Source organism: Phragmites australis, chromosome 15 (genome assembly GCF_958298935.1).
Source record: "Phragmites australis chromosome 15, lpPhrAust1.1, whole genome shotgun sequence".
Taxonomy (NCBI): Eukaryota; Viridiplantae; Streptophyta; class Magnoliopsida; order Poales; family Poaceae; genus Phragmites; species Phragmites australis.
This window is the reverse complement of record NC_084935.1, coordinates 4155027-4176807: the sequence shown is the minus strand read 5'-3', so window position 1 is coordinate 4176807 and position 21781 is coordinate 4155027. Positions and strand designations below refer to the sequence as shown.

The window sequence follows — 21781 nt, the reverse complement described above, 5'->3', positions numbered from 1 at the left end:
CAGCCATCCTATCCACCTTCATAATGCGATTGATTGTTATTACCGATAATAGATGGACGAAGCACATGCAATATGAAATTAGAGAAGCAACGTAAAAAATTACTAACTCTGAACTGCTCCAACCACTGCCTCTTGGGCCCGTGTTTCTGATGCACCGCAATGAACAAGACGTTTAGTGGCTCAGGTATAACTCCTTGAAACCTCTCAAACAAGTCCTGCTGCCAACCATATGAAGTGACCGAGGGACCGATTGGTTCACCAAAAATTGGTAACCCAATCAGCATGGAGATATCTTGCACCGTGATTGCCATCTCCCCAAACGGCATGTGGAACATGTGTGTCTTCGGCCTCCATCGGTCCACCAAAGCCGAAATAAGGGAACGATCAAACGGGAACCAACGTGACTACTCCAGCTGGCCCTCGTCCTCCAGACCCATAGCCACCTGATGCGGACTCACGTCCTCATCTGTGGCCTGAATCATCTGTGCAAGCGGAAGAAGTCCTGCGCGACCCAACCTATAAATACATGAGCTGATTAGTTACGACAAACTAAATATTATTGCATGCAAATTGAACCATCTGTACAACCTGCCAAACTAGTCCGGGTGCAGTCGCCAAGCCATCTATGGAGCATGAATCCGTAACACAGGCATACTCGAAGCATCACACGTGGCCTGTAAGAAGCCATGGTGATGCTCGTCCACGGAACGGTCGAGAAGCTCGTACGATGCCTCCATCTCTACAAAAATAGAACAACATATAACACATAGTTATTATAAATTGATGACCACATAATTCATACATCAACAACATAAACCATACACAAACAACTTCATATGACAAAGAGAACATAAATAATACACAAATAAAAACACTTAATTTTTACATCAAGAACATAAAAAAAATACACAAATAATACCACTTAGTTTTTACATCAAGCATATAAAAAATAAACAAATAACTAAAGAAACACATAGTTCCTAGATAGCATATCTGTCATAGTCTGCCTCAGTCCTGTGCACTGCTTGTCCTCCACATGCAACTCTCCCACATCGACTACCAATGGATGGTCCTGCTCCAGCATCGCCGCAGTTAGGGTGTGAACAATCCTTTTCCTTGTGACCATACTCATCACACTCACTGCACCTTCGCACAGGGCCATCAACTTCAGCTTCATCCATATCGATACAAATACGCCTAGTCTAAGGCTGATCACCTTTTCCATGGGAATGTCTAAGCAACATCATAGGGGGCAGCCATATCGGCATATCTTTATCGTAAACTGTGAAGTCACCATGTGCACTGAATCCATGGAAGTCTTCAGTCCAAGTTAGCACCATATTTTCCTTCAAGTAAAATTGTGACACATATATTGAGCTTCTCACACCCACTTGTGCTAATGCAACCAGCAAATGAGAACAAGGGACATGTAAAAGCTTCGATTTGTTGCAGGAGCATTCACACCATCCATTGAAAACTTGCCCTAGGTTCACCTCATGAGTGTCAATTTTGGTATCGCTCCCCACTCCTCATTTTTATCTCAGGATTATCTCGAAGTGGTGTTCATTGACTCCATGCTACGAACCATATGTTCTATTGCCTTCATGCTCTTCTTTTACAAGTACTCCATCATCCGTTGGGCATATGATGTACGCATTGTTGTATAGCGATTAATAGCAGCAGCATGCATCTTCTGGTAGTAACCAATAATATCATACAACATTCCCTTAACTATTGCAACAATTGGGAGTCCACGCAGTCCTCGGATGATCCAATTGTAAACCTCTGCTATATTAGTAGTCATGACGCCATACCTACCAAAAAATATCAAAACAAATAGGTATCAACTTTCAAATATACTAGCTCATACTACACATATTCGATAAAGACGTAGCTCAATACATGAACATAGCACCTTCAGTATCATAGAGTAAGAATCACTTCTCCTTTGGCTTTGTCTCAATCCAGTGTGAGAAACATTTGATATTTCTTGCCGACCTTCTTCTCGTATTAGGAGGATCAATGCCTTCTCCAAGAGACGGTAGCGCCTCCGGTACAGTGTCATCATCAGTAGTTGGCTTCTTATTTATCTCCTGGACATGCGTCCTTGTTTTCTTATCCAACTCCTTCCATAAAGCATCAAACTTGCGACTTTGAACATGTCCATCAGTGCTTTGCTCTTTAATTGTTTGTGAAAATTTGCTCCCATATGACGCATGCACCACCTATTCTGCAGGTCATTCCAAGGGAGCGGCTCACTTGAATTCTCTTGTAGTGTCTTTATAGCAAATAAGATCCTAACATGTGGATCATGTATGATACAAATGTTAGGTCAATCATGGACAACCCAACCTTAAGATGCCTTAAAAACTAGAGCCATCTCAACTTGCTCTCACCCTCCACAAATGCAAATGCCAAAGGAAGTATTTAGTTATTTTCATCAACACCAATTGCAGTGAGAATCTGGCCTTCGTACTTCCCAGTCAAGAATGTACCATCCACGCAAAGTAAATGATAGCAATGTTGGAAGGACTAAATACATTGACCTAAAGAAAAAAAAGCATGTCGGAAAATCCTAGGCTAGTTTTCATCAAGTTCAGTCTCACTAAAAGCAGTGTACATGCCAGGGTTTCTGACCTTCAGAATTTCAAGCACGCGGGGTAGGTTGCAATAAAAAGCCTCATATGTACCCCACCGTTTCTCCAAGGCTTTCTGCTTTGCACGCCAAGTCTTTTTATAAGTAATCTCATATTTGAACCATTGTAATATTGATCATTAGATGAATGAGCATTCCATATCCTGCTTCGGAATAATCTCAATGAACAATTCATTTGCAACTAGTGCAGTAGTGAAGTTACGGTGCTTTCGACCAATATTTTCCAGCATACAATTGTGCTGAACCACTCTAGAGGCTACCCAATGGTTCGAATGCTTCAGCTTGTATGCATGAACATAAAAGCTGCATCCAGAAGTTCTGCACTTGACACTGTACTTTTTTGGGCTTTAGACAATAACAAATACCTCTATGTGTGATGTCACTACCCACCGTGCCACTACATCCTTCATTTCAGACTAATTAGGAAACACCTGATTTTGGTGAACCATACTTGAACCATATTCCTAAGGGGTGGCATGGTTCTCTATAACTTGCATCCTCGCTTTTTCACGCAAGTTCTATTCTTCTGGTATGACAGTATTAGAGCAGTCATCGTCTTCATCATCCTCATCATCACCATCATCTTCATCTACATTTACATATTCCAATAAAGCTTCTTCCCCATGAATTGTGTTACGGTCCACGTTCTCGAGCTCAACAATAATTTTTTCAATTTCCTCCCCTGCATCATCCGCACCCTCCTCAACCTCTACCACCTGCCTATGCATAACAACATCTGTCTCAGTCGTCTGCCTTTGTTCAACTTTCTCCATCGACACTGTATGCCCGCATGTATCCTCTTCTTCTACTGGTGTTGCTGCACTGCTACAATCATTCACTTCTCTTGGACATGGTTGCACCAAGATATTGAACTCAACCCGACACTGTCTGCACCACTCCAACCATTTCAACCACTTATATGTCCGATACACTGGCTTTAACTCCAAAAAACTGGATTTAATGTACGAGTCCACATGTATTGCATCGTAACAGAATAAATATGGGGTCAAACTGAAAGTATTAGGCGAACCATATTTTCATCTCCTTCATCCTTATACCCTCAGGGTTTGGGTGCTTAAGGATGGTAAATCAAAAATTACTCAAATCAACACCAGATGGACCGTTATGAATTTGACTATTTCCATAGAATACTCTAAGATTTATTGAATTTGACATAACTGTCAGGAAAAAAAATATATCAATTAGATTACCAACTTATTGTCCCTATTAATTAGAAATAAAAAATAAATTACATTCATACAATACGACTAACTTAAAATTGAATAACGTAATGGTGATGCTAACCCACCATTTTTTTCCTAAAATGTGAAGTACAATAGTCTTCTTTGCCTAAAATCTAATCAATATTAAAGTCCTAAATCTAAATCAGGATAACATTATTGAATAAACATATTACTAGCAACAACAAATTGAATATATTTAATTCTCAAGAACTTATTAAGTAATACCATTTGATATTAGGAGTCTTGCTAATTTTCAAATACATAATGTTCATTGAATTTTAAAATTTTAACCTAAATACTTCGGTGTTGTATTGCTTTTTGGATGGTCTCTTTGTTTTATTGTTTTTTTTATTGCAAACCACTAGTCCTAAGTCAAAATAATCCAATAAATATCGTATTTTAGTGTAAAGCACATATTATTATAATCTAATAATATAATCCTACATACATCATCTTAAATAGAGTACCAAGATCAAATATTTGTGCACACATATATTTTATTTTGTTAACCTAATACAAAGATTTGTAACTAAAATCAATATTTACAAAGAAAAAAATTATTTTTCTAATCCCTAATTAAATCTACATACAGATAAAACAATAGACATATATGTAAAAACAAAATTAAAAAAATTACCTTACTCTTCTTCTTCCTCTTCCCCCTCCCCTTCTTCTTCCTCCTCCTTCCTCCTCCTTCTTCTCCATCCTCCCTTCTTCCTCTTTTCTCTTCTCTCTTCTCCTCTCGGCTTGTGCCGTCGCGTCTGGTTAGCGAAATGGGATGGAGTTTATGGGTGCAGGTGCAGGGGTTAGGGGCACGGAGTTTTCGACCACCTATTTAGCGAAAATTAATTTTCCATCTACGGTTTCGCGATAATTAGTTTTCGTCCAACGGTTTAGCGAAAATAGCCTCGAAACTGCCACTGGTGACCCCTAACCTGCCACTGGGGATACCTATTTTCGTCATACGGTTTGATAAAAATAGTATTTTCGTTGTACGGTAAGGCGAAAACAAGACTGTTGGACAAATAGGTATTATTTTTAGAATTTTTTCATTTTTGATATTATTTTATAATATCTATAAAAAAAGTAATATTAAAAAATTCTTCTTCTGTTTCCGTTTCTGCTTTCTACCTGTGCCAGGCTGCAAGCTAAGCTAATCATCTGCATGCTAACGTGTGGATAAATGAATGATGAGCATGAGTTGTTCGTGTTTCCGGGTGGCAGTGTTAGTTGGACACTTATGTTTACTTTTTTTTCTAATCGTACAATCAAATTTGAATAGTATATAAGTTGTATTTTGTGTGTTTAAATTTTTTTTTATCGAATCAAACATTCGAATCAAAATCGGATTATAGCACCGTGTATCCGTGTGCGGATAACACTGCCAAAAGACACTATTTCCAATCCTCCCTGCACTGATTGATTGATTGGCCCGTTGATTAGACAAACCTGATCCACCAGACAACTAAATCTGACGACCAACCAATACACATTGAACGATATTCCCTTGAATCAACATGACTCACAGGAGTATCTTTAATTGTACACAAGATCACCGAAAGGAAGGGGTCCATGCCTCCAATTCCAACCCATAACATACAGAAACTCTGGTGCCCTGGTTTAGCCGACCAGAGTGTATTGGCCTTTGCAATGCCCTGCTGTACAATGCAAGCACTTTGTCTCCCCTGAAAAACAAGACGGGTTTCGGCAAAGAGGACGACTTGCTATGTCGGAAAAAGAAAACCGCAGAATTTCTTTGTTTGAGTCGCATGGATTTCATAGAAAATAGTTCGATAACTGTCGGAATAGGAATAAATTCCCGCATTCCAAAGGAGGCCTAGATGAGCATCAAGGACCAGTCTGGAGTCGGGGCACTTTAGAATTTCTGCAGTTTTTTGTTCAGAAGATCGTAGCCTGTTTTTAGTTTGATTTTAAGAGTACCCAGGTAATCAAGTTGCTTCATCTAAATATACTACTACTATGTTCTCATTATCGTTCATCATAAACACGAGAGAGCACCACAGCTCAACTATTCACATGCACAACTCAACCTACAGGCATAAACAAGAAGAACAGGACATAGAAAGAAGTTTTTTTTCCAGCACTGGCCCTGGTAGGGTGACCACACACTGATTGCTCTGTGACTGTCACGTCCGTGGCCACTGCCATCACATGACGCTGCACTCGGCGTTGGGGTCCTCGCAGCACGGCTGCTGCTGCTGCTGGTGGTAGTACCAACCCTGGTTGTCGTACACGGGCCCGCCGTAGTACCCGCCGGGCGCGGCCGGCTTGCCGCACCGGCAGTACTTGTACCCACCGCATCCGCAGCCATACCCGCCGCCGTAGTACGACGACGGCTCGTAGCCCGGGTTGTAGCTGTAGCCGTACACGGACCCGGCCGGCGCGGGCCAGATGGACGGCACGGCCACGCCCTGCGCGGCCGGCGCGGGCGGCACCATCGTCATCGGCGGTGCGATCGGCTCGCCGCGCGGCGGCTCGGGCCCGGGCTTGGACGCCATCATCTTTTCCAGGAGCGGGCCGAGGTCGGCCTTGCTCATGCCGGCCGGCATGGGCATGGCGTTGCCGGGCTTCGCGTCCGCCGCAGGGGCCGCATCGTCGAACTCGAACTTGACCTTCTTCTCCTTTTCCGGCTTCAACTCCTTCTCCTCCTTGGCCTCCTTCTTCTCGGCCTTGGCCTCCTTCTTCTCCGGCTCGGCGGCCTCCTTGTCCGCCTTGCCCTCCTTGGCCTTCTCCGGCTTGCCGGCGTCCTTCTCAGCCGGTTTGGCTGCCTTCGTCTTATCGCCTCCACCGTCCTTGTCCTTGGACTCCTCCTTGCCTTTGATGTTCATCTCCTTGATGACCCGGCCAGCCTCGCAGCAGAGCTTCTTGCAGACCTTGTCGGCGTCGAACGGCCCGGAGATGGTCACGGCATTGCTCTTCTCGTCGTAGGAGATCGTCTTGATGTCCAACTTGTCTGTGCAACCCAATCGATCACAATCAGCCATGCTCATGCATTTTTCATCAACACATAAATGGCTAGTAAAGTAGCATTGCAACATCATCTGACAGGCGGGCCCAGCGTTAGCATGGTTAATGCTTGTGTGGTAGCAGTAGGCCCACATGCCAGCGAGCGTTACCAGGTAATGTGACAGGTTCTGTGCTACTGCAAACTGCACACAGCGTTTGCATCGGTGAATGGTGGTGAGGGTGATATGCAAGTCGACTGTGACCATAATTTATCTCAGTTATTTACCTATCTCATTTGATATTCATATATCCGTTACATATATACGCAAGTGCTAATGGAATCTCCCTTGCATACAATACTGAACTGTACCTTGGATCTTGCAAAGGACCCTTCTGATCTTCTTGTAGCATCGTGCGCACTCAAGGTCAATCTTGAGGACGATCGTAGAGATCTGCGATGAGATCGGTGGATTAAATGGTGGCAAATGCAATACTTCAAGGTAGATCCAGTAGCAGCAGTACAACAGGTATAATACTCCGATTCAGTTTGTCAACTTTTTATTGAGTTATAAACAGAACGTAATACTAGTAGAATGAATTCATAGACCTGGAGAAGAACTTTATATAGTATAGTTTTTAATGTTTCTTAATATACAACAAAATGAGAAACATCATGCTGTTGAGTTGGAAGCGGTTGGTTAAGGTAAACTATACGTCGCCACTTCTGGTTTCATGGGATTTCCAGCATCTTGGAGGTGATGCTTCATGCTTGCCTCTTGGAGAGTCGGCGGCAAAACCATTTCTAGACGAACGTGGACAAGCGAAGAGTGATTCAGATTTCAGACAGCGAGTCAGATACCGTTTTCTTCGAAGAGGATTCTCTTATGTTTGAACTAGTGTACATAGAAATGTGATAAGGACATTAGCAGAGTAAAACTCTTGTTGCTTTGTTGAAAAGATTGTGTGAAAGAACCCAGACAACTGAACAAAACAAACGTGTGCTTTCATCTTCGCATGAAAGTGATTGGGGAAAAAAGGAAAGGAGATTTCGTGGTCAGAGATATTTGCTCGCTCTGTACTTCAATTGCCATGCTTCTGGTTGAGTGCTTCACACTTTTAGGCAACTATTCATCTTTAGACCAAAACGGCGTCCATCAAGCTATCAGTATCAACCTCTAATAAAATTTCTAGTCTCTATCACACATGACACTTGTTTCTAAAAGAACATGTTTTCTCATATCAGGAAAAAAAAGACCTTTTTTACCTCTCAACTCTGTTCTGAATCTCTGACCATAAACCCAGTGAACTCTAATCCTAAAGACGCAACAGAAGAAAATTAGAAAATGAACACTGTTGAATGAAGAGCAGTTTCACGAATCCTCCACAATTCACAAGACGTGAAAATTTCTACCGAACAGAACTTGAGAGCGCAGGCAAAGATCAACAGCACTCACCATGCAGGGCAAACAGAAAAGAAAGCAAGGAAACGAAAAAGCGTCAGGGCTCATCGGTGCTCTTCTCCTTACCTTGTCCGCCATGCGAATGGCGCTTGGAGCTCCGTCACCTTTCTAGTCTGGACTCTTCAGGAGTGGCGGCTGCCGACAGCCCGACACGAGAGAGAGAGAGAGAGAGAGGGAGAGAGAGAAGGAGAAGGAAAGGTGTAGACGGAAGGGAGGAGGAGGTGGTGGGTGCGGCCGTGCGGCGTTTTAAACCTGAGCTGGCTGGCTCGCTCGTGCACGCACCGGCAGATAATGTAAGCACCAGCCCCGGCCACCGACGCGTGGGCTCTCGGTCCTCGCAGCCCTTTTGACCCTTTATAGTTTTTTTTTTTACCTCCAACACTGATAGAATATGTAATATCTCAACTTACATTTAAACATGTATTACATTTTACACACGCATATTTATACACATCCTATAGCATACACTAAATCTACAACATATATTCACACACATCTACTAAAGAGATAATGTACAGTATGTAGAGGCATCCGGGCAATGAACCTCTCTCATCTACATTGGGTACACACGACACGACATGCCTTGCAGGAAATCATACCAGAGCAATGGCACCATTCACTTCTAGAATCTAGAGAACAAATCGTCTAAAAAAAGTTAGAAACAATTCAGAGACCAACTGGAGAGAGAAATGTTGTGATGGCAATACTCACATTTCTCCAAACAAAATGCTGAAGAGAGAAGAGGTTGAATTCTCCCTTCGGCTGTCGCGTCGCTCCCCTCGGGGTGACTCGAGGGTGATGTAGACCCCGTCCGTTAAGATCGCTCCCTATCAGCTCCATCGTGACCGCCGCTACCAGCATCGACTGGCAACAGCCCCTAGCAGTGAGCCTCTGTGGTTTCTTATCTTCCCTAAGCTCCCTCCTTACCCCCCCCCCCCCCGGCGTTCAGTTGTACTCTGTCATGGCAAAATAAAGGCTTCCTCTTCTCTGGTCGAGCAGGTACGGCGTCCTAGGGGCCCATCTACTCACGATAGTGGTGGTTTCGTTCTTTGGAGTTCACAATCTACGATTCACTCAAGGTGAGTCTTAGTTATATAGTTTTCATAATTCATAATCTAGAATTCAGAGGAAACAAACAGGACCTTAGTTATGTAGTTTTCGGAGTCGGTTTTTCTTATAAACTAAACCAACTCTCTTCTATTATAAAATCAGCCGCGTGAAGTCCTTTAAAAAAATGCTGAAGAGAAATGACACAGGATTACAGAGAGCTGACAGAGTGAAAAAGAAAAGAAAAGCATTAAAAAAAAGAAAGAGGAAGAGGAAGAGTAGAGCTGAACAGAAAACTTCGCAGTGTATGACTCGAGCAGGTGAGGTAGTGCTAGCAGCAGTGTTGCGAGCCTCTGCGTTCAGAGTGTGGGCACGGCCAGGCCGGGCAAGGGAGGGCGCCACCGAAATGGACACCTCATTTGGCGGAGTCTCCATGAATTTTCGCTCGCAGTGGACGGTAGCGACCGGCGCACAGGGAGGAGGAGGAGGAGGGGAGACCAAGAAGGCCCTCGGCTCGTCGTATGCGGCCGCGGCGGCACTGGGCGCCAGGCGGTCGAGATGGCGCCACAACGACATTGAATTGAATGGAGGTGACTCGAGCACCGTTTCGTTTCAGAAGAAACCTTTTCGTCTGGTATTTTGCAAAGCTTTTATGTTTTGTGCGTGACAGCTTCAGTACTTGTCAACAGAGCACATACATAAACCACAGATCGTTCAGAGGATATGGAGATGGAGTGCATTGCAAAATCGTGTTTCTTGTGCCGCGGCTTCGTGAATTGTGAGGCACTCTTTTTGCACTGGCGTTGGTTGAGTTTTGCGCTTTGCTCATTTGTTTCTGCAACAGGGTTGAACCGGCGAAGGCAATCGTGACTGGATTAGGCCAACAAAAGCATTGCATAGTTCTAAAGTTTTTTTCGCTAATGTGTCAGTGTTTTTTTTTATCACTAGCGCATCAACCCGTGCGACTGCACAGTCTAGAAATTTAACTTACGACTAAATTGTAGATATTTGTGTTAATAATAACTGTATACTAAGATACATCAACTATTTATATTTAAATATTAGAATTAAAATATAAATATAATTTTTGTTTATAATATTGGAATCATGTTTATTATTTATGAATAGATCTAATTTATAATTTTCATTTTATGTGTTATGCAAATTGATTTTTATTTGTTTCTTGATTTTTTGAAATTATTATTATTATTAATGTCATCACCATATCTCATATTATTTTTTTGAAATACATTATAAATTCTTTGATATTATTTTTGTGTGATAATCCGTAATATGTTTGCGTTCTGTTGTTTTAATTTTGTAATGTTTGATTATAATTGATTTGAAAAAGTGTGTTGATTGCTAATGTAATTAAGTTGGAGTTTGCTAACGTAACCTTGTTGGACAAATAATATCTATAACAAAAAAAGAAAGAAAGGCAAGGCAAGAAGTAGTCTTGGGGCTGGACTCTATGATTTGTTTTTTAATCTTCTATGTTGTTTCATCTGATTATTGATCTATGGTTACAGTTAGTCAATTAATTAATTCGACGGTGGGATGTTTTACTTTTTTATTAGAATTTCTAGAGTTTTCTTAGAATTAACGTGGAGGCACCAAAAAGAGCCTCCAATTAGTAAATATAAGATAGGCGTACCGCCGTCGCGATCTTGAACAGGAAAGGACCTTTTTCGCCAGAGTGCTACGCAACTCATTCGCCATTCGCCGCATTGATCCTCATCGACTAAAAAAGAAAATATTGGAACCTTCCTATGTCCTGCTGGCTTTCTGAAAGGTGGTCAGATCAGAAGCTTGCAGCTTCCTCTGCTCCGTAGTCTGTTCCTCTCGCGTGAAGAATCTTAGACCGATCGCCTTAGTCCAAACGCGGAAGGCAATTACGTTGTCAGGATGCGAGAAAAAGGAACTTAGAATCTACGAGGTGACCAGTGAGTGCCATACATGGGATGTGCGCTGTGCCCGCCGCATGACGGCCAAGACACGCAGTCCTCTGCGCCGGCCGTGCCCGGAGCTGGCCGGTGAAAACCACCAGGAAAACGAGTGGATTGACGCCGCGGACGGCCGAACGCCGAATCGCTAAGCTGTTGGCGCTGAATCTTGCGGCGGCGCATGTGTGGCGATGCCGCTGCCATGCCCACCACCGGGGCCGCGAGGTAACACCGGCGCCGCGAAGATGGCGGCGTCGTGCACGTATGTCTGCGTCACCTAACACGTTCCTTGCAGCGTTTTCACGATGTTTTTTTCTTTTCGTAGCCGCGAGTTGGTGTCGGTGCTCTCCCCCAGTCCCTCCAGCTTCAGCTCGCGCCACTGCGGCAGGGTCAGCGTGAACGTTCGGTGACCCGTCCATTTCTGCAGAGTGCGAAACACATGTCCGTCCAATTGCCCCATCCATCGAACATTTCTTTCTCTACGCAAACGTTTCTCCACCTACGAGTCTACGATATGATGTGACCAATTTGCAGCACAATGGCTCCTACTGAAAAAAAAACGATCGTTAGGTTTCAGATAGTGATTACCTGATGTGTACGTCTCACTGTTCTACGCTATTGTTTCTGTTGGATTGGTTATAACACCTCAGGCATAATCCTGCTCGATGATTGGCTCTCCTACTTGCTTGACTAAACAACAGGGAAAAAGAATTCCGATTGGTTATACCCACTCAAATATCAAAGACAAAAAGCAAAAATTAGGGAACTATGGAGTGACCACTGTTCGGCCTATGAAAGAACAGACAAAGATTAATGATTAATGGACGCCAGAAAACTCCCAAAAGCGATAAAAAAGAATCAGGGAAGACGAAACTCCGCTTTCATTGGACCAGTGTAAGGCCATTACCCACATACATTTTACAAAAGGAAATGTTCACGTAGCCTTGCCCACCCAAACTTATCAAAACCATTCATTTGTATTGACATTCGTATTGAAGAAGTAAGTAAAAATATATAGGATATGTAAGAACAATCAAGGAAAAGATGAGTATCAAATGAGAGATGAGCATAGAGATAAATTGTGTATGAGATTTTACATTGCTCGGCGTTTTACCAGCAGCGGACTCAGGATTCGGAGAATGGGTATTCAAATTTTTTAAAAAATGTTTAACAAAAAAGATCATAAATTTACAATAGCATAACTGAAGTACACAAATTGTTTATAGTAGCGACATCTTAGCTAATTTAGATAAATTATAAAATAATTAAAAAAAAACTATAATTCAACTTGGTGTTTCTTTATGGCTTGGAAGCACTCGATGATATCATTATCTTTAAGTTGCACAAAGAAGTCACACTCTAGAAACTTAACTAGACAATCATTTAAAAGTTGGTCCCTCATCCGTTTCTTAGCTTGTTCTTCGTATAATTCATCGAAGAAAATACCATTTTAACACTAGCTATTCCTACTAGAAGAATTAACATCAATTTGAGAAACTTGTACATGATTCCATAATACGTGTTTTTCTTTGTTTCAACAAGCATAATGGAAAGCTCAACAAGATTTTTCACTTTTCTAAATATTTCATCTCTACGTATATCAATAATAAAGTGTGTAAGTTGAAAGGGAAGATGCATCAACTCTGTACTTGAGAAATCTTTAAGATAGAACTGAGCAAACTTAATTAAGTTGTTCTTATCATAAGCAGCAAATGAATTAATAGGATTGAATGATGTGATATAAAGAAACAAATATGTATTTACCTCATCAAACCTCTCGTTGAGCTCTCAAAGTTATCTATCAATAAAACTTAAAAATATGTCAACATGAAAGCGGTGGAGATTCTTGACTTTTGTAAAGAATATCTTGTCTCTTCCAACAGACCTGTAGAAACCATCCATGCGTCCCTGTGGCAGTTGCGGGCTACGCCGCGCCGCCACAGCAGGCCTGCCAGCTACGCCCCTGCCTCGCCGGCTAGCCACCCGCCTCGCTGATGTTGCTAGTGTTAGGGAAATGCCCCAGCCCTGAGGTACTTAGATGAGGCCCGGTGGCATACTGTAGCGATCATAATATCTCAGTTACTACATCACATGTAAAGAGTTGAAGAGCCTAAAATACCCTCCTAGGTACGCGATTGTAACATAATATCTTATGAACAGAGTGATAATTTCTCATGCCTCTTCTATCTATAAAATAAGCTCTCAAAAGGCAGAGAAGAGGGTCAGATTTTTCCTCTCCATACGACACTGACTCTTTCTCCCTTCCTCTCCTCAAGGCTACTCACCATCTTAAAGCTTGAGTCCTCCTTAGTGAGTAGGACTCTTATCGTGTTCTGTTCGAGACACATTTTTCGTGCCCCAACAGTCGGCTTGCCACCTGTCAGCACCCACCAAATAACCTTAGCCGTAGCCTGCAGTGCACTCCAGCTAAGGTCATAGGAGAGATGAGATGAGGTCACAACCATCAGGTCTCACAGGAGCGGACCATAAGAAGAAGTTCAGGCGTTCGGCCTCATGGGCTCATGGCATGTGGGCTGGACGGGTAGGTCGGCTGGATGAGATTGGGCCGGCTCAAAATTGAATTTGCCCCATCTCAGTTTATATATATGTATATACCTTACATATACTCTATTTGTTTTTTTAAAAAAATAATAGGTATTCAGCTGAATACTCATGAATGACAATAGGTCTGCCCATGGTGGTAAATGCAACTCCATATGCCCCTTTGCGCATTCGGTCTATCTTAGCCACACATCTCTACAACTAATACTCATTCATCTATTAATTCTCTTATCTACCTTATAATTTTTTACCTATTATTTTAGCATAAATTTTAACATAATTAAATGATCCTGATAAGCCATACGATTGCATAGCATAGTGGATTTTTTTCCTTCTAACTTATGGTGTGTGCATGCATTGAGATTGCCGTTGCTAGTACATGCAGCACAAAGCATCACTTATGATTTGTTTGGTAGAGCTCTCAGAGCAGTTTCTAGACTGGAATCAGTGGAAGCTCTGTAAAACAGCAGCTTTTAGTTTTTAGCTCCCTGAGTGAAATCCGTGGGAGTGATTCTCCGAAATAACTAGAAGTTGGGGAGTAAAGAAATAACTTTTCCTGATTTACTTTTCACATAGAATCACTTTCTTCATATAGTTTATTCTAGAGAATCATTTTCAGCCACAGAATCACTTAAAAAATTATTTTCCGTAGAAAATTTAAATAAAATAGCAAATAAGTCCTTATTCTAGTTGCATACTTTGATCCGGCCATCTGGTACTGTACAGCTACCTGCTCTGCAACTTTCTGTGCTACAATCAGTGATCTATTCGGTGGATCAGGTAAAACCTTCCCACCATAAGTTTCACCGACCGAGAGGGAAGCACGATCCCGGAAGATAGTACAGGGAGCTTTAGCAGCACGGTACAGTCTTCGGAAAAACTCGACTCCAAGGACACACTGAAACCGAACTTGCATTGACCCTTACTGATGAGCTGCCTGTTCTTCCATATAGCTTGTACGTATAATTATAGAGTTCGTGCAAATGGTGGTCCATAGTGCCATTAAATATCATCACGACGAACAAGGGTCGATTGTTGCTGATCGGAGCACGATAAGATGCTTCGAACGTCGATGGCCATACTAGGTTTATACTATAATTTTTGCTTCCTTCTGTTTGTGCCTGCGATAGCTCCCCTCGAGAGAGAGAAAAAAAAAAAAGAACGGGCGATCTCAACGCCTGCAGCGTAATTCTTGAACTGTACACCGTAGTGCTACCTAGGAGTATCATCGACCGAGAAGCACCAGCATCCCAGAAAATAGTAGAGGAAGCTTTAGCAGCAAGGGACAGCCTGCAAAGCTGAGTGTTAGCGAACCGTTTGCATGTCACTGATTGTATTTTAGATATTAGGCACGATCCTGCTTGTTAGCTGAGGCTGTTAGCTCGTCGGTTAGAGCCCTCGCCCTTTGTACATGTATATAACATGTACTTAGTGATCGATACAACTCGGTGTTGATTCTCTCTCACACACTCCTATATGGGATCAGCTTTCTCTAGATCCTAATTTTCCGCTGCCTCTCCCCCTGCGTCGACATGAGTTCGCATTCCGCCTCATCTGATGCTGGCTCGCGTGTCATCACCAATCCACCACCCTCTGCTCAGATTCAACTAATCAACATCAAGACCCATATTCCCATGGTTCTTGATCTCCATGATTCCAACTATGGACCTTCGAGCTAAACCTTCCGCGTGATCTTTTGCAAGTTCCGTCTCACCACCACATCGACAACTCCTCTCCGGCACACGGCGACTCCGACTGAGTACATAACGACTTCTCCATTGTGTCATGGATGTACTCTACTGTCTCCTCCGAGATGCTGCAGATTGTCCAAACAGATGAAGATACAACCTACAGCATATGGCGCGCCATCCGTTCTCTGTTCCACGACAATAAAGCCGCTCGATCCATCTATGTGGGAGCTGAGTTCCATGGTCTCTTTCAAGGGGACATGACAATGCTTGCGTACCGCACAAGATGAAAATGTTGGCCGATCGCATTCGTGATCTTCGCTCGCCGGTCGACGAATCCGATCTCGTCCTCAATATTCTGCGTGGGCTCAATCCACGTCTCCATTCCGTCATCCCCATCATCACCATGCACCACAAGCTGCCTTCGTTCCTCGAGGTGCGTTCCAAACTTCTCCTCGAAGAACTTCGTCTTGAGCAGTCTGCAAAGGTTGCGCATGCCACGGCTCTGGTGGCACATGCCACCGGCGCAACGTCTTCACCCAACTTTCCCGGTGCCCTCACCTCCATTGGCCTTAGGCTTCCCGAGATCTACAGCCTCACGACTCAACCCCAACAGAACCAAACTCCTTGCTTCTTCCAGCTCCTCCAACAACAAGAAGTAGCAGAAGAAGAGCAATGGCGGTGGCAGAACGTCCTACCCCAATACCAGCGCCTTCTTCCGGCCAATACAACTGGCCTCAGGGCCCCAACCCTTGGGCTAGCCTCTTCCAAGCATGGCCCATGGGCTGTGGCCAACCTGCCAACATGGGTGCATGAGTTCGCCCACGTCCTGGAGTCCTGGCATCTCACGCATACACCACCTCAGGCACACCTGCACCGGCTTCTGCTTCATCTCCATCGACTCCTTCCTAGGATCAGAGTGCCCTCATTCAGGCTCTCAATAATATGGCACTTCAACAGTCCTCGTCCGATACCAAGGACTAGGTTCTGGACACATGTGCATCCTCCCATATGTCCAACAATGATAATCTACACTCTCTCTCCTTGTTCATGCTCTCAAATTATTGTTGGCAATGGATCCATTGTCCATATCTCTCATGTCGGTCAGTACACTATCTGAAAGGACAATGATGTCGCCTACAGGGGGATGAATAGATATTTTTACAAAAATGCATCCCCTTTTACCATTGGTATAAACTTGCAGCAGAAAATAAACTAACGGATTTTTCACAAGTGAAAATCCTAAATATGTTAGGCTCAACTAGTGCACAATCATCCTAAATAAGTGTAAAAGTTGCAATCTTAGGGTGACAAAAATTATTCAAAACTAACAAAAGATGTGCAAAAAAACTATAGTTAAAAATCCTAAAGACACTGTTCAACGGATACTTCGGGTTGAATCTAGAACCTCTAGGTTCGAAGCTGATTGTACAGTATCTGGAGTTTCCGAGTTAAATCCGGAACTTCCGGGTTTAGCAAAGAATGAGCTTGAAACTAAAATTAAAGTACGTTTAAAGAATTTTAGCTCAAACCAAATAAAGTCGTATGTTTCAAATGATGATTTCAAATAGATTCATGGAGAACTTACAATCAATTTCACATGAGTAAGTAGATCGAGTAATATGTACAAGTATTAAACAAGAACTCAAGAATAAGGAAACAAGAGAGGAGATACACGATTTGTTTTCCGAAGTTCGAACACCTCCACTAGAGGTTCCTGCGTCTCCGTTGAGAGGCTCGGTCACCTTGACCCGGGTCTCTCTCAACGCTTTTTCTCTCCAAGCTCGGTCACTCTTGAGTTTGGCTTCCACTCTTGATTTCTTCGCTTGCAGAGGCGAAATCAAAGCATTTACAAACTTCTCGCGGCACACCACAACCTTGGGTGCTTGGTGGCGACGCCTAGTCGTCTAAGAGCTCAAAGCTCTAAGAGTAACAAACACGATGATGAACTTCTTGCCGATAAACCCAAGTGCTCAAGATGGGAGATACGTTCACTTGTAATCTCTCAACACAACTCACTTTTCTTCTCAAATCACACACTAGATTAGAGTGGGAGGGAGTGTTTTTGGCTCTACAAGGTTTTTCTTTCGTGCACAAGTAGAAGCAAACAAGAGGTGGGGTGAGGGATTATTTATACCCTTCCCTAAAAATTAGCCGTTGCATAGCTTTTCTACTAACCCAGAATATCCAAGTTAACCCGGAGTATTTTGGTTGACACTTGAACACGTAACCGAGAACCCTGACCAGAGTACAACTCGGAGGGTCCGAACAACTACCAGAACCCAGAGTCTCTGAGTCAACCCGAAGTGTCCGGATGAAACACTTAGACCATAACAGACCACCCAGCTCGGAGCTAGACCCGGAGAGTACAGCCAACCCGGAGTATCCAGGTCAGCCCGAAATGTCCGAGTTCAGCACAGCCGAACCTCTAAAAACAGCGATAACTTTTGATCTCGATGTCCGATTCCGACGATTTTAGACTCTACGGAAAGCTTATTCAGATGGATACACATCCCAACTGAATTCATGATCTCAAACATATTGGATCAAACTAGGAACACTCTAAAACCTAATTCAAACACTTCCACACTTTTCGCATTGAATTCCTAAAGCGGACTCTCATTTGGGTTGATTAGAAACTCTTGAGCACTGAGACACGACAAACAACTCTACGTTGCATCCCTCTTAATAGTGCAGCATACCTATACTCAAATTCAAATATAAAACTCGTTTGAACTAATTTGAGCCTTTGAATACCTTCAAGTACCGCTTCTTTTTTGCAAACCTTAAGGGTTGCCAACTTCTATATATTGTTCACTTCATCTCTTCTTGATTCTTCATGTGATTAATGTAAATCACCCATAGCTTTTCATGGACTCGCACGGTATTAGCGCAAACCCTGCACTCGCTCTTCACCACCGCCTTGGTCCTTCAGCACCAAGTCATTTGTTTGCCCTTCGTCACTGGATGGTCCATTGCAGCCGAGTCTTGCTTGCCCTTCATCGTCTTACCATAGAAACTCATTTTGTATCCGACATCTTCAATACATTCACTTTATCATATATGGAGTCTAATCTTGTTCTTCACTCTTGGCATATAGAATATCTCAATTCAGGTCTTGCCTTCTTAAGGAATCTAACCCCAACTCACTCTCAAACACAAAGCACATGAGTTAATCCATTAAACCTCAATTGAAAACTTTATATCTTTAGTCACTTAGTCTCCACAAGTGACTTAGCCTTATGTTTATTGTCAACCTTCTCTGAGCTTCTCCTTCCGAGCATCACCTAGAGCTCATTCATCTTAATACATATCTCTTCTCCATACATCACCTATGGAACAACCTACTAAAAATTCTTCAACAACATTGTTAGTTCATATGTATTGTCATTAATTACCAAAAATACACAAAGGACTAAATGAACTTTCATCATCCCTGCCAATTTTCACCCTCTCCACCTCTCCAACATTCTTGTTGCTCCTACTCTCATCAAGAATTTACTCTCTGTTCATCATCTTACTCGCGATAATTCCGTCTCAATTGAGTTTGACCCTTTTGGCTTTTCTATAAAGGACCTACAAACCAAGACGAAACTTCTCCGATGTAACAATGAGGGCGATCTCTACCAGCTCTACCCGTCATCATCCCTAGCAGCTCGAGCTCTTCTTACTATTTCAGCCGACACTTGGCATAGATGCCTTGGACATCCTGACCAATAGTCCTTTAAACATATTTTCAATCCTTTGATTTCCAATGTAATAAGGAGCTCCTGAATAACTATCATGCTTGCTACTTAGGTAAACACACACGACTGCCTTTTTCCAATTCCAATTCCCATTCTCATTTTTCCTTTCAACTTTTTTTTTTGCGATGTATGGACGTCTCTAGTTGTTAGTATTACTGGTTTTCAATACTATCTTGCTATTCTCGACAATTACACTCACTTTGTTTGGACCCTTCCATTGCAGACTAAGTCTGGAGTTGCTGCAAAAATCATAGCTTTTTCTTCCTATGTGCAAACGCAATTTTCTAGCAACATTCGTTGTCTCCAGTCCGACAATGAAAGAGAGCTTGATAATACTGCCCTTCGCTCATTCTACTCCAAACAAGGCATTGTGTTTCATCTTTCATGTCCTTATACATCCCAACAAAATGGGAAAGTGGAAAGGATCCTTCATACCTTAAATGAATCGATGTGAACCTTACTACTCCAAGATTCCCTACCTTACCACTTATGGGTCGAAGCACTTACAACTGCCACTTTCCTCCTCAACCGCCGGCCATGCAGACAAAAAGCTCTCACTACACCATATGAACTGCTTTTTGGCTCCCCACCTGACTATGAACTCTTACGCGTCTTTGGGTGCCTTTGCTACCCAAATACGACCGTTGTTGCCCCCCACAAGCTAGCTCCACAGTCTGTAGCTTGCGTTCATCTCGGCTTCTCCCCTGAGCACAAAGGGTATATGTGCTTTAATCTTGGTACTAGGCGTGTCTTGATCTCACATCATGTGCAGTTAGTTAAAGACTGCTTTCCCTTTTCCTCTCCATCAGCTCTGTGCGTACCAGCATCCAAACTGCCCACACATTACTCGTGTGACACCCTTGACCAGCAACCACACCACGTTGTGACACAAGCCGACAGACATCTGCAGCTACCTGCATATGACACAACAAAGCGTGTGTCTACTGACACTCCTGAGCCGGGCTCTCGAGTCTCACCTCAGCTCGCCCTGCCTCCAGCTCTCCCTCACTACCTCAGCTCTCGCCATAGGCAACATAGCCTACAACATCTACACACCCACCTCTGGCATCACCGCTGCCCCCTGCACCTCACCACATGCTCACACGCACATGCGCAAGTGTGTTTAAACCCAACCCACACTATGCCAACCTTGCCACTGCTCCACCAATTTCGCCCATTCCATCCACCATTCGTGCCGCCTTGCGCGACCCAAATTGGAAGGCTATAATGAAGGTTGAATATGATGCTCTAATGGCTAACAATATGTGGCAACTTGTACCTCGTCCACCGCATTCTCATGTTCACAGGGAAAAGGATCTTTAAACACAAGATGCAAGCTGATGGCACCTTGGAGCGGCACAAGGCTAGGTAGATCGTCTGTGGGTTCACTCAATGCTCGTGGATCGACTTCAACCAAATGTTTAGTCCTATGGTTAAACCGGCCATGATCCACGCTGTCCTCACCCTAGCAGCCTCCGTTATTGGCTGGTTCACCAATTGGACGTGAGCAAAGCTTTTCTTCACGGCTTCCTCGACGAGCAAGTTCATTGTCTTCAGCCGGCTGGTTTCATCGATGAGTTGCAACCACACCATGTCTACCGCTTGTCGAAGTCCCTCTATGGACTCAAACAGACGTCCAGGGCCTGGTTTCACCGCTTCACCGCCATCACCATGAAGATTGGGTTCGCCGCGACACGTTTCGACGCCTCACTATTTGTCCTCAAGCGCGGTTCCACCAAGCCGTTGTTACTTCTCTATGTTGATGACATAGTGTTGACAGCCTCCGATGGCACACTCCTTCACGACATCATCCAACAACTTCATGACACGTTCACAATCAAAGACCTGGGCCAACTGCACTACTTCCTGGGCATCAAGGTTCGATGCACCTCCGCTGGTTCCTTTTTGTCACAACAGAAGTATGCAGAGGAAGACCTCAAGCGCGCAGGCATGACAACGTGCAAGGCGGTGTCCACTCCAGTTGGCACATCCTTCAAGCTTGTTGTAGATGGAGGACGACCAATCGACGACCAGTCTGACTACCGTAGCCTCACCGGCGCATTACAATACCTCACCTTGACGCGGTCGGACCTCGCTTACGCCGTGCAACAGGCATGTCTACACATGCATGATCCACATGACTCGCATCTTGCGCTCCTCAAAAGAATCCTTCGCTATGTTCGTGAGCCTACATCTTTCGGCTTGTAGATACATGTCTCGCCATCGCTTGATGTATGTGCATACTCTGATGCCGACTGGGCAAGATGCCCGGACACGTGATTCTCCACCTCGGGCTATTTCATTTATCTCGATGAGTCTCTTGTCTCGTGATCATCAAAGCGGCAACCAACAGTGTCCAGATCCAACGCCGAAGCAGAGTATAGAGTTGTCACCAACGCCATGGCAGAATGTTGTTGGCTTCAACAGCTCATGCATGAACTCAGCAGCGACATCAAGCAAGCGTCCAT

The 21781-nt window shown here is 43.6% G+C and overlaps 2 protein-coding genes across 2 annotated transcripts; one reads left to right on the top strand and one right to left on the bottom strand.

Annotated features, from left to right (window-relative positions):
* Nucleotides 1-5858: 5858 nt before the first annotated feature.
* LOC133891910 (protein PYRICULARIA ORYZAE RESISTANCE 21-like) lies at nucleotides 5859-8635 on the bottom strand. The gene is made up of 3 exons (XM_062332617.1): nucleotides 8394-8635; nucleotides 7238-7319; nucleotides 5859-6874 (listed from the first exon to the last, which is right to left on the bottom strand). The coding sequence occupies exons 1-3, from the start codon at nucleotides 8403-8405 to the stop codon at nucleotides 6069-6071; spliced, it is 900 nt and encodes a 299-aa protein (XP_062188601.1). The 5' UTR covers nucleotides 8406-8635; the 3' UTR covers nucleotides 5859-6068.
* Nucleotides 8636-20984: 12349 nt separating this feature from the next.
* LOC133893016 (uncharacterized mitochondrial protein AtMg00810-like) lies at nucleotides 20985-21593 on the top strand. The gene is made up of 2 exons (XM_062333995.1): nucleotides 20985-21425; nucleotides 21522-21593. The coding sequence occupies exons 1-2, from the start codon at nucleotides 20985-20987 to the stop codon at nucleotides 21591-21593; spliced, it is 513 nt and encodes a 170-aa protein (XP_062189979.1).
* Nucleotides 21594-21781: the final 188 nt, after the last annotated feature.